The following is a 14610-nucleotide window of genomic DNA, read 5'->3' on the forward strand; positions in this document are numbered from 1 at the left end:
TCAAAAAACAAATTAAGGATTTTTAAGTAAATTCGGTTTTTGACAAAATCGATTTTGGTTTTTGGTGTAACTAAAAAAAATTACCAAAATAAATACATGAAATTATCACTGAATGTTTATATTAGCATTTTCTATACACCAAAAAAATTTCAAAATATTTTGATTTGTTCTGTTTACGGACAATTTTCTTTTTATATCTAAGATTTTAAAATTTAATATAAGATTCCTCACAAGTTTGTCCACCTTTATCAAAAAAAAAAAATTTTTTCCGGAAAATCATATTACATTTTTATGTGAGTTTGAAGTTCAAATTTTTACAACATTAGATATTCAATCGATTTCTCATGGAGAGATTTTCTTATTTTGTTGCAATTCAAAAACAAATAACTGTAGATTCTTGAAATACTTGATAAAATTACACTTAACTCGTTACGAGTTATGATTTTGTACCTTAGTTATAACAAACATAATATTATTTTAAACTACACATAGTCGATGTGATGGCATTTGACTGTTTCTAATAAAACCGATTGTGTATTATTGTTATGAGTTGAGCAGTAAATTAAGGATTGTAAACATAATTTAACACATCAATGGTTTGAAACTATCAAATAACTTTATATTATTTTTTAACCTAATACCGATTAACCACCTTTAATGTATACTGTAGCAAATAATTGTGCTATACAGTATATAACATAAACAGGACATAGATATTCAAGTTCAATTGAAATGTCCTATTTTAATGTTTTAACAAATAGTACTGTGATCATTTTTTAAGAAAAACAGATTTCTCTTTAGCTAACATCTCTGCAAGCATTTTAAGTTTTGAAAAATGGAACGCTAGTTATGTTTAGTATGCCATCACCGATGTTTAATGTTGATTTTCATATTTGTATTGACTTTGATATTTTCTTCATTATTCAATTTGTTACATAAATGTATACTTCAAAGAATATTTTTTAATAGTTTACTAGTAGAAATGTGTAAAAATGATTATTAGTCATTACTCGTCAATTTTTTTTTGTATTACAAATATATAAATATCGAACTAGACTACCTAGATGGCCATACCGCTATAGTCTGTAATAATTTATTGTTCTCTTATTGTTTATAACTTGTGTCTTGTAGTAAGTTGTTACTCGTTGTTTACAATTGTTCAGTGTTCACTATATAATCAAGGGTATAGACTATAGAATATAAATATATTAATATTATCCACCTGTCCTGGCTGTCTTGTATCGATGTAAACCACAAATTAAGATTCTTAAGATATATCTTAATTTTAAAATATATCTGATGTAAACTTGTGTTATTTTCATAGATATTAATGATCTTAATATGTCTACACAATTTATTCTGTGATGTCTATAGTTATTATCACTATATTATTATTATGTTATCAATTTGATACTATCACTCATTAAAACTCAAGACTAATTTTCATAAAAATATTTTAGTCGTTTTCATGGTTCATACAACTGTTTGCTCTTGATTCTTTAGTAAAATATTTGATTAGTTTCAAACTACAAAATTAATTAATTATTAATCGTCACCAAAATGCTGATGGCGTTAAACCGACATATGTTGTATAATAGTCTTTTAAAGTTTCAACAACATTTAGCAACCTCAAGTAATACATTAAAAGTGGTTGCTTCAAATGTGGTGGCTAATAACAATGGACTGACCCAAACCAATAGTAGATCTAGTTCATTTCGACAACAATCCTCTTCTTCGGATAGTGAAGGAGAAGACACTTTAAAAAACAACCCATATTACACAGCTTATGCCGAAAAATTGGGAGATCTTAAAAAGTAAAAATAAGGATATGTCTAATTAACAAAAATAATACTAAAATAACTTATTTTTTTGTTTTATAGAAAAAATGCTAGTGCCTACCGTGAAGCATTACGACGCTTACGTGAAAAACAAAAAGAGACTATTGATACTGTTGATGCAGCAGTAGTAAATACTACAGACACGAGCTCTGACAAAATTAACAGTACTGAAACTAAACCACAAGCAAAACCAAAACGAAGACCATCCCAGACACTATTAGTCAAACCAAAAGTATATACAATTTCTAAACACATTTTCTTAATCGTATAATACTATAATGTCAACATTTTATGTTGATTTAAAGACTCTAGAACAAGTTATGAACATAGAATTGTTACGTGACAAATCATGGCGAGACGTATCTGAGATATGGCTGGCGTACCATAGGACACGTGATGAAACTTTAAGTGCTGTTATTCCTCTAAATCAGTTTGAAAAATTTTATAATCAATCTATTAAATATCCCATGGTACTCAAGTATTTTCATAACTTATATTCCCAAATACAGGTGTTTTAATAAACCGTATATTTTCAGTTTTTATTACCTCTACCACGCAACACTAGTGGTTACGAGTTCATATTTGCCCAGTTCCAGCACTATCAAGAAAATTCAATGTCCAATTGCACAGTCCACTTAACACCATTGATCAGTTATCAGGTAAACATTTTTAATTTCATTGTGATGGGTAATATCAATATAATTTATTGTTTAAAGTTTAAATATTTTGTTTCAATAATAATGGCTAAAAATTGAATGAATTTTAAATTACTTTTCTTTTGAGTATACATTTCTTATTTATACTCTGCGCCAGCAGAGAACATTGCCGTTTTGCGCATGCAGACTAGGCACAATTTCTCCACTTTGTGCCGTAACGGTTAGGTTGTATAAATATATATAAATTATAGCATTGAGTGTTGCCGAAAACCAAACATGAGTTGAACGATACAAATGAACAAACCGTTTATATTTAGTGGGGATTCGGATGAGTTTAGGTCAGGTCCCGGTAATGTTCTCTCAGAACAGAATAGTTAATTTGGTTTTTAGTTTTTTTCAAAATTATTTAAAGCTTTGCACAAGATAAATTTAAATGACATTGTAAAAGGTCTTGATGTTAAAATTATAAAGATTGTTTTTAAATTGTTTCAGTATAGTAAATAGGAATTAAGATATTAATATTATAGCTTACATTTGTATAAATACTAGCTGAATTAACCAGCATTGCTCTGAAAAAAAATTGTGATTGTTCAATTCCTTTTGGGTGTACATGCTGTGGAAGCAATGTCTTTTTAAGTGTAAATGATATTGTATTTTAATGTGTATAATAATATATATAATCCTGACCGGCGTTGTCTATGAGATTTGCTTGTGATTATGCGAGCAGTATATTATCAGATAGGCGATTTACCTGCGCAGATCGTGATCCCATGTGGTTTGCACGTTGGATTAACTCAATTAATTAATACAAAATCTTAACCTAATCTAACGGTACTAAAATCTAATGAATAAAAAGAAACAAAAACATTTTGTGTATGTATAGATAGAAAAGTAAGAAAGTAAAAATAGAAGAAAAATGAGAAAAAACAATGCAGTAACAATACAAAAAATTGGTCCACCAAACCTGTAATTCGAATTTGAGACATTCCGTGCTAAACTTCATAGAAGTGCCACTGCACTAACAGGCTTATCGCTTAAATAATAATAATTAATATTAAAACCAATAGCAACCATTTACAAACAAAAATTTTCATCGTAGGTAAATCTCAAAATCCCTGTTTGAACACCTCCCTGGGTTAGACCTCTAATTTACCCTTTTTAAATCAGCCCATCTTCTTCCCAGAGATCTAATCTATCTCTGTACCAAATTTCATCGCAATTGGTGGAATGATTTAGGAATGCATAAAGGACACACTCACACAACTATTCATTTTTATATAATATATAGATTTATGCAGCACAATATAAAACGTAATAATACTTTTAATAATGATTTTTTAATTAGGTACCTAATTGTTTGTTTATATTATGTTTTAGACGTTTAACGAAAACGCACCAGAATGTATGACAGTTGAATATTATACAGACCTTTGCAACAATGATAAAGCGATTGAATACAGTGGGTCTGATGATGAATCGTGTGTTTTAATGAGATCTACATACGATGGGAAATTATTATCTGCCGCTGAAGCAGCTTGCCTAGTCAACCAGTTGCGTATATTTTACGCAGTAGATTCTGGAGTTGCAGAGAAAGAAAAACTTTTAAAATCGTTTAACGAAGGAGATGTAACATTCAAACACTCTGATGTAATTGCTCTAGTAGAAACGTTGAGCATTTAATAATATAGATAGTTAAAGCATGTCGAGTGCAGCTCGAACATAGAACTCTGATCTTTTTTTTTTTTATTTTTTCTTGAGTATACAACCGATGTATGTGTTTAAAATAAATACTACTTAGCAATAATAATGATGCTTTTATTTAAATATTATTCCGACATACCTATTGTAGGTAATTTATCGTCGTACTATACTATTGTCCTAATAATATGCGCTTCGCATTGTTCTCAACAAGCACAAGCAATTAATATTTAATACTATAAAATTAAAAATATGACATTTTACAATATTTTATATTTTAATTTAATGGTGTTTGGCAATAGAATGATAAGTGATAACGTCACTGTGTGGATGTTAGCAACGAATGTGAGCATGTAACGCATAATATTATCCGTAACCGTGGCCGCCACCTGTCACACACATCTGGTACATTAGCCGTATAGTATTGTGCCGTGTATAGCGCCCGTTACTGCGTCCTGGTCCTGCTAACAGTTCTCGACTAGCAGTTATCGCCAACAGGTGTTTTCTTCGTCGCCGGACGTCTTTCTCGCGTCGAGCAGTCGCACCACTCGCACCGCAGCTTGTGCCCACCACGACAAAACCGACACGGGACTTAAAGAAGATTTTCTCAAGGTAACTGACCACCACCAGCGCAGACAACGCGGTCAGACACCGGGCTACCCCGCGACACACGATTGGCGCACGCCACCACCCACATCGACCCGCGTCTGCCGCACAAAACATGTCGTCCCACGACGCCAACAACGAACAGGAGCCGCAGCAGGTGGCCGAGCCAACCGTTCGGCTGTGCGTGTTGCGCACCTGGCCCGACCACTTTGACGGGTACGGATTCAACCTGCACGCCGAAAAGTCAAAAACATCCGCGTCGTCGCCCAACGGCGGTCTGCCATTCTCCGGCGGACAGTTCGTCGGCAAGGTGGACCGGGGCAGCCCGGCCGAGAGCGCCGGTCTCCGGGAGGGCGATAGGATCGTGCAGGTGGATGGAGTGGACATTGACGGCGAGACGCACTCCAAGGTGGTCGCCCGCATCAAGAAGGGCTCGGCCGGGGACGGCGCTGAGGACGACAATGAATCAGTCAGCCGCTGTTCGCTGCTGGTGGTCGACCGCCGGGCAGACACGTACTACAGGGAGAAGGGCATCAGAGTGCACGCCGACATGGGGCTGCAGATACTGGTGTTGCGCACACCTGAGGAGCCGACGCCCGAATGCCTTGCGCTGCAGCCGCAGAATGCCCCGAGCCCGAAAAAACGCCGCGGTGGCCGACGACTCAGGAGCTAAGCAACAGGCGAGTTTGTTTCCCGTCGCGTTACTAATATTATCATTATATTTTTATCCCGTTCATTTTCTGTACTTTATAATATAATAATACTGTCGTTCTGGTCGTCGCTCTATACCCCGCGCATACGGTGGTTCGAACGACGACGGTTGGAGATCTTGGGAGTGTAGCGGAGTCGTTTTCGCCATGGGAATGTTTATTATACAATAATATAATATACCAAGTATACCTACCTACACTAATAATATAAAATATTATAATATCGCTGTGGCCAACGGTTGGGCGTGGGTGGCAGACGGCGGTTGTAGCCAAGGACTCTGGCGGCATCGCCGTATGACGCGTGAAAAACGCGGTCGAGGACGCCCCCACTCCACTGTTCCTGTACAATATCATTATAATATTATACCTACACGTAGGTACGTTTCATCCGCTCGTGATGTTAGAGTAACTCGACGCGCACAGGCACCTACCTAAAAATATTATACACACCTAGCCAGCGATAATTCGATTACATTATGCGAAACGTACCTGTTGTAGGCACAGCGATATTTTCTAGCAGTGTAATAAACTGATAAAAATAATTTCTGACGAAAAACGTTTTCAAAGGTCAGGCGTGTAAAATAAATATACATACGAGGGGGGTACTCGTAAATCACAATACTTTTAAACGGCCGCTGGCAACATTCCGCTTTTGGTGCCAGTTGGTCATAGTCGACTGGACTTGTCACTTTAATAAAGTTTGATTAGGGTACCTATGTACGTTATTATGTTAACTCTACTTAAAGACACTGCACGCTAACCCATGGGCCATAGCTGGTTTGATGATAGATTAATTTGTGTACCTTCCTAGCTCAACCTAGGAACCACCGATTTAGTGTAAGATAGATAAGATGAGTTTAAAAGTACTAATATACTTAAATGTCACCGTACAGACAACTTTATAAAATAATGAGCTTTTAGACGCTAGGGCATTTTATTTGTCCTAAATGTTTATCGTACAGAACGGCCATGTATTTTTGTTATGAATTCGTTTTGGTGGTTTCACTTTTTGTTTTTTCTTGGATTATTGTGTTTTTAAAATATAATTTATGTATTTTTTTGGTAATATGTTAAAAAATAATGTTAATAAGTAGTTAGGTAGGTATAACATAAATACCTAATAATATGTAAATAAGTATTGGCAATTACACAAATTGGATTTCGTAATTATCATATTTTTAAACGCAACACAAACGGAAAGTAAAATTATATTTTAAATATCTTAAGGTTTTTAATTTCATATTTTTCCTCATACCAACCATAGTGTTAAATAGCAATTTGTAATATTATACTTATATACGTACCTATTTATAACTTATTATTAGGTATATAGTTAACATCGAGTTAAATGGATATCAAGGGACTGCTAGAAAGATGTCGTCCATTACAATCGACTTGAAACATCATATTTTACTTACCAATAGGTGCGATTAAACAAAAGTGTAATTAAAAATCATTACGTGCCTATATAGCCATTAAACAAATTATTAAATATTAAAAGTCAATTAGCCGTTAGGTATGCCGTATATGTATTTTAATAATAATAACTAATAGGCAGGTACTAATTATTTTCTTTACGAACAAAAAAAATTGCTGTTTTACTTCGTTGAAAACACGCGTGAAATACGAAATACTTGCCTAAACAAAAATTGTTTTCCGAAAATTCCCACCGTGTGACAGTCAATTGCAACAGTACTCATTAATTTGATACTTACATTTTCAATTTACGGAAGTGTCGATTTCAGAATAAAAACCCACAGTAAGATCGTGCGTTATTTACGATACCCAAACACGCACAGTAATAATATTATGTGGTCACATGGTCAGTTGCTATAAATTATTATTTCGATATTCTATGATATCATATATAATTATAGAATGTATATAATTTTTGTAAAATATATTTAAATCGTAAAGAATATTACAGAGATAATATTATTATAGAGTATAATAGTTATTTCATTCATCAAATTTTTTTACTATGATTTTGTTTATAAAATTGTTATCTTTTTTGCCAAGTATTGTACAATAATGTCAAATAAATGTATCAGACATACTGAAATTTTAAATTGATTTGTAATAATGCATCAATAGTCATTAGTCAATACTGTGAAAAAGATATAAAAATTGATAGCTTTATTAATAATTTCTCTAACAAAAACAGGTATATTGCATTAAAATAAATATATTATATAGCATACGTAATACTCTCTACTACCTATATGTGCATAATATAAATATATTACAATTATTACATGATACAATTTCACATAAAAGTGTGCATGTTATTAATGAATAGAAGGTTGCACTTTTATTGTTGGTACTGTGTGGGGTGGGTGGGGACGCAGCAATGAAGCACTGATGCCCCTTGGCCTTGTTTTAATAAAAACCCTCGTAAAAACCCTTGTTGCTTTTATCTTGCATAAAACAATTTTAGACCCCCCCCCTTAAAGTTCAATCAAATCTCCGCCTACACCTGCTAGAAGAAAAGGTGCCCGCAAGCAGGGGTGGTTGCAGGCCAAGGATGACGATGTGGAAATCGACGCTTTGGCCAATTATTGTAATTTCAAATACTGAGACCGATATTAATAACAAGGTTTTCCCTGTTTTTCGTGGTCGATTTATAGTCCCAGCCCACCCCTGCCTGCTATATTAATTACGTATAGACATTTTATCTGTAACTCAAAAGGGCAATTTGAGACTTAGCCCCCCGCCCCTCACTAAGATTTTACAACAAATAAAATCGTTAACATTATCACACGATGATTTTTAAAATATTATTATTTTGGTATGATTACATGCATTTTTTTACATTTCAAGAATCCTATTTTTCTAAATCACTAAAACCTAGCCAACTGCAACCACAGCTGCTGCTAATTGTAGTTATTTGTTAACCATTTAGATTCGTCATTAAAAATGTATTAGATTGAATGTCAGCCGTCATCGCACTATTTGTTTTTTTCTCTCTGAATCACTCGCAACATGGGGAATTTGCGTTTAGCAGAACCAAACCTATCAATTGACAATTATCATAATGCTAATATTAGAGTGAATTACCCATTATTAAACTCAAAGATAAGAACATTATCTGTGTTTGTACTTTGGCTTTTATACGGAATTTTGTATGTAAGTTATGAGTATACTTATGTAAAATATTAAAATTTAATAATGATTAATATATCACTATCACAAAAAAATTGTAATATTGTAAAAGAGCCAACAAATAAATTCACATACTGTTCTTCACATTGAGTTTTAAAATAGGCCAATTATCCTAACTCTAGTATTTAAACTTACACTCTGGTGCACATAGATAGACACATACTTATAGTACGCTGACATCCTCTTAATATAATAATAATAATAATAATAAGATATTAACTCGTGGTATCTATCAGCTATAATTTTTTTTTGATTTTAGCTAGCACATTTTCTTATTGTTCCTTGTTTGGTAATTTATTTGTTTTGGATGGGTGCTTGGAGTAATAACCTCTGCACCCCCTAAGGTTCCCCCTTCGAGATAAGCTTGAGTAATAATTATATTGTATTTAACTTCAAAATCTCTTGTGATTTTTCCCCGCAAGAAAAATAATGAAATCACTCCTACGCCGTAACTGTCGAGTTTTGATGATTGGTAATTACTCGTCGGGGGGGGGGGGGGGCAACTTTTCGACAGATATACTCATACGGTTGTTATAAGGTAAAGGTTAACCCCGCAAAGATTGTAATAGCATATTTGTCAGTTGTAATTGTTATAAATGTTAAATATTTAAACCATGTTTTTAAATTTGTATTAAACGTGGTCCTGTGTTTTATACCATTTTTCAGCCGAACGACAGCGACGAGACTGCAAAGCCCACCAACTCTACGACTTCCACCACTACGACGTTAAATCTGAACATGACGGCTGCCGAGCTGCGCCGGCGGTTGGCCGAACGCAAGAAGCAAGACTCTCGACGCCCCGGCGGTGCTGGAGACGGATCGTTAGATTTCCGTAAAAAGTACGAGATTGTCGACAAGTTGTGAAAATGAAAATATTGTACTGGATCTTTATACACACAGCCGCATACACACACAAGCATTTTTAAATACACGCGCCCTAAATTAGTGAATAGGATAATATTAATACCTACAAAATAATATATATTATTATCATATTGTAAGTTTATTAATTAAGTATTTAAAAAAAAAAATTGTATACCTTAGCGTTTAGTATTTATCGTCATCCGTCCGAATGTCTATAAGGTTATACAGGGTACATATACGTCATAAACTCATATCCTTAATAATAGTCGCGCATACGATTATATCGCCGTGATGCCGTTGTATATTTTTTTTAATTTTTTTTCTCATTTATAATTTGGTGCAGTCCGTCGTGTTACGCAATTTAAATTAAATATCAAACGTATTTCGTATTTTTATATTATATATTATTATGTGTGTGCATGAGCGTGACCATCGTTTTCTGATGTTCGATTTCTTAAATAAGAAGAAAACGTATGATACACACACACACACACACACACATATAATATTATGTATACACAATAACCGTGTGTCATAACATACAAAATACTTTATACTTTATTCTTAATTTAGTGGTTAGTATATATTATTATATCATAGTAAGTAAATAAGCTCGCGACGAAGATATAATAAGATAGTCGTGCTGGCCTATAGAAGATAATAATCTACGTAATTTAATAACGTAGGTACTAGGTACGTCATACGCATATAATAAACTATTATTCTACACGACATATTATTATTGTCATTAATTATTATAACATTATATTATGATTTATGTAGTACTTAATTATACATTTATAATAATTAAAAACCATATTGCTCCAAAAAAATACTTGTACGTATTCAATATAATATTATTATGTGTTTATATATTGTAAAACATATTTTAAATATAAATATAATTTCTCGAACATGGAATAAATTGTTTACCTCCACGGTACCACTGTCTGCTTCCTTATCATTTGATATGTCCTTATCAACTATTGGAGTTATCATATTTATTATTTTCCGTTTACATTTTTGCTATTATGTTTTTGTAAACACAAACACTAAAACGCCGGACGAAAACTTTTCTTTGTTTTAAAATGGTTTGCGAGAAATGTGAGAAAAAATTGGGTATAACGGCTACTCCCGATCCCTGGAAACAGGGATGTCGTAATGCCATCGATACCAATTCAGTAAGTAAACAGGACAACAAACATCTACAGACTATAGGAAAAATCAAGACACTATCCGGCTCAAAAGTATCATCGAAATCTTCACTCAAGACCGGATCATCTTCTGTTATGTATTCATTTGGTGCATGCAGAATATGCAAACAGAAGGTACATGAACCAGGAAGACATTATTGTCAGAGTTGTGCATACAAGAAAGGTATATGCGCCATGTGTGGCGTTCGCATTTTAAACATTAAATCTTATAAGCAATCTGCTACTTGAAATCAATTTAAAAAGTCACATGATACTATTAAATACATCATAACTGTAACTGAAACAATATTACTGTTATAGATATAAAATCATTTTACCATAAATGTAATATTATTGATTATAATTTTTATATTTTACAATCAATAGTAATTGTAAATTATGTATTCTTATTTTAACAGGCCATTCAAATGTTATGTATGCACTTTAAATTAAAAATATTGTAAAATGATGTAACTTTAATTTTATTATTAAATAATTTAATTACTTTATAAACAATATTTTAAACTGTCATTGAAACTGTAGTTGAGTTTTTTTTTTTTAAACCATTTAGGCGGTTGTGCATTACAATTTTATTGGTGGCAGGAAATCCGTCCATTAATAGACAATATTTTGACCAAAAATTGAAAGCAGATATTTCTGTTGAATCATTTTTAGATGGTGAAGTAACGCTCGCAGAAATGTTGTCGATAGGATTTTTGTTTATTGAAACACCAGCATGGACACCACAAACTTTGTCGTTATCTTCCAAAATATGCCCAAACCAATATATTACAGCTCCCGGCCCATAACGATTCCAGTAAGGAAACAATTGGCCTTGAGTAGATTTACGTAATTGATCAGGGCCACCAAACATTGCTTTCGACTCTATCCAATTTAACACTCGAATTTCATTTTCACTTCCTCCAACATAATTTGTCGCTGTATATTCTTGACTGTATTTCATATTGTGAACATCAGACAATAAAATGGCAATAGGTTCGTTAAGGACCACATCAGGTGTCATATCTAAACCACGAAGCCTGCACTCTTTTTCAGTTGTATAATTTCTCTCTGGTCGGTTTGTCTGGGACTTGGTCAAGCCTGTCATATTTTGCTTCAAAATTTGTTCAAAGCGTTTGCCATTGCAACTGTAAAACAATTTATATATTAAGAATAATAAAATAAATTAATATCAAAATAACTTAATAAATTATACCTTTTGATAAATTCCACACATGATCCATAATGCCCATCTACAACAGAAGATTTAAATACTTCGTAAGCTAACTGTGGATCTTTACGTATCAACCAAGTAGACATAGCCAATTGATGTGGTGTTAAATTCAAACTTTTATCAGTTGTCGGAATACAGTATGAATTACTATTATTCAAACTATTATCAGATTGATTTAAGGTTAATTCAGATTTATGCATTGAGCGTAGTTTACAGGTGAGCCAGTTTAACTGTTTAGATAACTGTTCATCAATACTATTCGAAGTATCCAATTCTTTAGCTGTCGAGTCATTGGCACTTAAATCTTGTTTCAACTCCATATCACTATCATTTTGTAAGTTACTAGCAGTTGATCCAACACTTGTATCATTTAATATGCTACTATTTAAACTATCGTCATTGATAGAATGCTGCTGATCAAGTTTCTCTTTCAATTTTTCTTCTTTTATTTGATCGGTAAGTACAAATTTTGCGACCAACATAGCAGGCATACGCAATTTATCAGCCAATGTGATCATTGGAGATAACACAGTACCATTAGCTACTAATTCCTTGTACCTATAGATACATATATCATTAGTATACAAAACATAGTAAATTAGACTTACTAAATTGGATAAAAAAAATGCATACCTCTCATTCATTGTTTTTGAAGAACCGATTAAATGTTTATTAATGCGTTCTTGTTGACGATAATTCATATATAGCTTAGATTTTGTTGTGGCTGTAGTCCGAGATGTGGCTGAAGAATGTGAAGGGGAATTAGCATTGGAAGTGCTGGAAAAGACCTTATGATGTCGTTGACGAACATATTGTTGAACTCGACCGTCGACAATACTTATAACAGTATTTTTATGTAAGCTAAACGATAATAGTACAATTAGTAAAATAAAGTCATTATAACAGCATATAACTTACTAGGGATATCTGATGAGTGCGATTGAAGTCAACACACCATACCGGTTTAGAATAAAATCATGGTTATTTTTGATTGACAAGTCTATCCAGTCAACCATTGCATTGTACTCGGATTTGGTAATACATTTTCTCTTTGATTCGTGGAAATTCGAATCAATGGTAGCGTCCATGATGGCTATACCTTTAAATACTCAACTAACTAGTAAGGTAGGTAAGGTACGCCGAACGCATAATGGGGAAAGGCCGCTAGAACATATCCCGCATAGAAAAACGAACCATTATCGAGCACATGCAGAAGTTGCTTATAGTAATGGACAAAGTAAATTCAATAGACATTGGTGATGTACATAGTCATCCAAGGTGTGAAAAAAACGAAAAACGTCTGAACAAAATGCAAATTTGAAAAACCGACTGCGTAGTACGTATTCCACCGATATCACTCGTAACACTCCGCGCGCGCGATATCACTTTCGTAGTTTTGTAACTCGTTGTGGTCCAGTGTGGACGCTATGGGGCATGGATATAATATTCCAAGACGTTTTAGTTGTTATGGTGTACACCATATTTGTCGCGCCATCTATGTCTCGATTGGTGTCCAAACGAAACTGAATCGGTAAACTAAGTAATATAATTAATATTAACGTTTAGCGGACAACATAAAAATAATACAATATTCAAACATAAAATAATATCGGTTACCAGGTAAATAATTAAAAATAACAACTGCTATACCCATTTGTGCCAAAGTATTTTGTATTTCGAAACATAATATGAAAATATGAAATACAATACCTAATACTGTTTATGGTTTATCGTATTATTGTCAAACATTAAATATTACAACTTTATGAAGTGGTCACGGCGTTTTGTCGCTTCTACGCATCGTGCTACAAATATTATTATGCGCTTATTGTTTGAGTGACAATTTATTGTTATTAATTATTATGGGATCGACACGCCACACGCTCGAAATGGGATACCTGCATAGTAGCATAGGTTCATAAAAATGTATTACAATTTACAATTGTAATATAATCGTAATAAAAATGTAGAAATAACGCATAACTAATCGTATACATTTAACATTAATTTGTTCTACCTATACGTGCGTGTGAACCCAACTCCCGGCGGCTTATCTGCAGTTTAAATGCCAGCTTTAGCTTTCTATATTAACGACTCGTCGGAACCTGTACGCATATACGATATAGGTACCTGTCTGCATAATAATAATAATGTGTAGATATTATAATATTATATACCTATTACCTATATATATATATAGTTATGGGGACGACATTTTTTTTTTACACTTTGTACTAAATACCGAATTGTTCTCGTCGTAGACACTATAATATAATAATATATAGCCAGCCATATGGGTAGCGGCGGTAGGTACCTAATAGGTATGACGATAATAGTCACCGTAGCTGTCGTGGCGTAGGTATAACGTAGGCACGTAAATCGTTTAAGTTTTATTCATCTGCCGAGTGCTGACAAAAGCGCGTTAATCGCGTTAGAATACGACGAAAATCCAAATTAAATATGGTAATTTCTAGATGGTTTAGAGTCGTTCGCGTCCAACGTAAAAATATATTACACCCATTAACGGCGGCGGCTGGCGATACAAGCGCATATCGCTGCGTAATATTATCATATCGCTGTGAGAGAAAAGCCAAACTGCGGCCGCCGAAAACCGGTTGTTCGCCGCCTACCAAACGTTTGCGGTACCGC

General features: G+C 33.5%; 4 protein-coding genes across 4 annotated transcripts; 3 read left to right on the forward strand and 1 right to left on the reverse strand.

Annotated features, from left to right (window-relative positions):
- Positions 1 to 1409: 1409 nt before the first annotated feature.
- On the forward strand, positions 1410 to 4301 carry LOC132936061 (ATP synthase mitochondrial F1 complex assembly factor 1). The gene is made up of 5 exons (XM_061002728.1): positions 1410 to 1814; positions 1881 to 2070; positions 2144 to 2308; positions 2375 to 2497; positions 3872 to 4301. Exons 1-5 carry the CDS (start codon positions 1561 to 1563, stop codon positions 4172 to 4174), a joined length of 1035 nt encoding a protein of 344 aa, XP_060858711.1. The 5' UTR covers positions 1410 to 1560; the 3' UTR covers positions 4175 to 4301.
- A 287-nt stretch (positions 4302 to 4588) lies between these two features.
- Positions 4589 to 10448, forward strand: LOC132936062 (Na(+)/H(+) exchange regulatory cofactor NHE-RF1). Its single transcript, XM_061002729.1, is given in 3 exon segments — positions 4589 to 5435; positions 5437 to 5478; positions 9337 to 10448. Coding segments are annotated over 3 exon segments (762 nt in total). The 5' UTR covers positions 4589 to 4913; the 3' UTR covers positions 9535 to 10448.
- An 85-nt stretch (positions 10449 to 10533) lies between these two features.
- On the forward strand, positions 10534 to 11258 carry LOC132936064 (cysteine-rich PDZ-binding protein). Its single transcript, XM_061002734.1, has one exon. It carries the CDS (start codon positions 10623 to 10625, stop codon positions 10974 to 10976), a length of 354 nt encoding a protein of 117 aa, XP_060858717.1. The 5' UTR covers positions 10534 to 10622; the 3' UTR covers positions 10977 to 11258.
- Positions 11194 to 13448, reverse strand: LOC132936059 (uncharacterized). The gene is made up of 4 exons (XM_061002727.1): positions 12880 to 13448; positions 12595 to 12822; positions 11944 to 12519; positions 11194 to 11875 (listed from the first exon to the last, which is right to left on the reverse strand). Exons 1-4 carry the CDS (start codon positions 13047 to 13049, stop codon positions 11248 to 11250), a joined length of 1602 nt encoding a protein of 533 aa, XP_060858710.1. The 5' UTR covers positions 13050 to 13448; the 3' UTR covers positions 11194 to 11247.
- Between the last annotated feature and the right edge of the window lie 1162 nt (positions 13449 to 14610).

The sequence above is a fragment of the Metopolophium dirhodum genome, chromosome 1 (assembly GCF_019925205.1).
Source record: "Metopolophium dirhodum isolate CAU chromosome 1, ASM1992520v1, whole genome shotgun sequence".
In the NCBI taxonomy this organism is placed as follows: Eukaryota; Metazoa; Arthropoda; class Insecta; order Hemiptera; family Aphididae; genus Metopolophium; species Metopolophium dirhodum.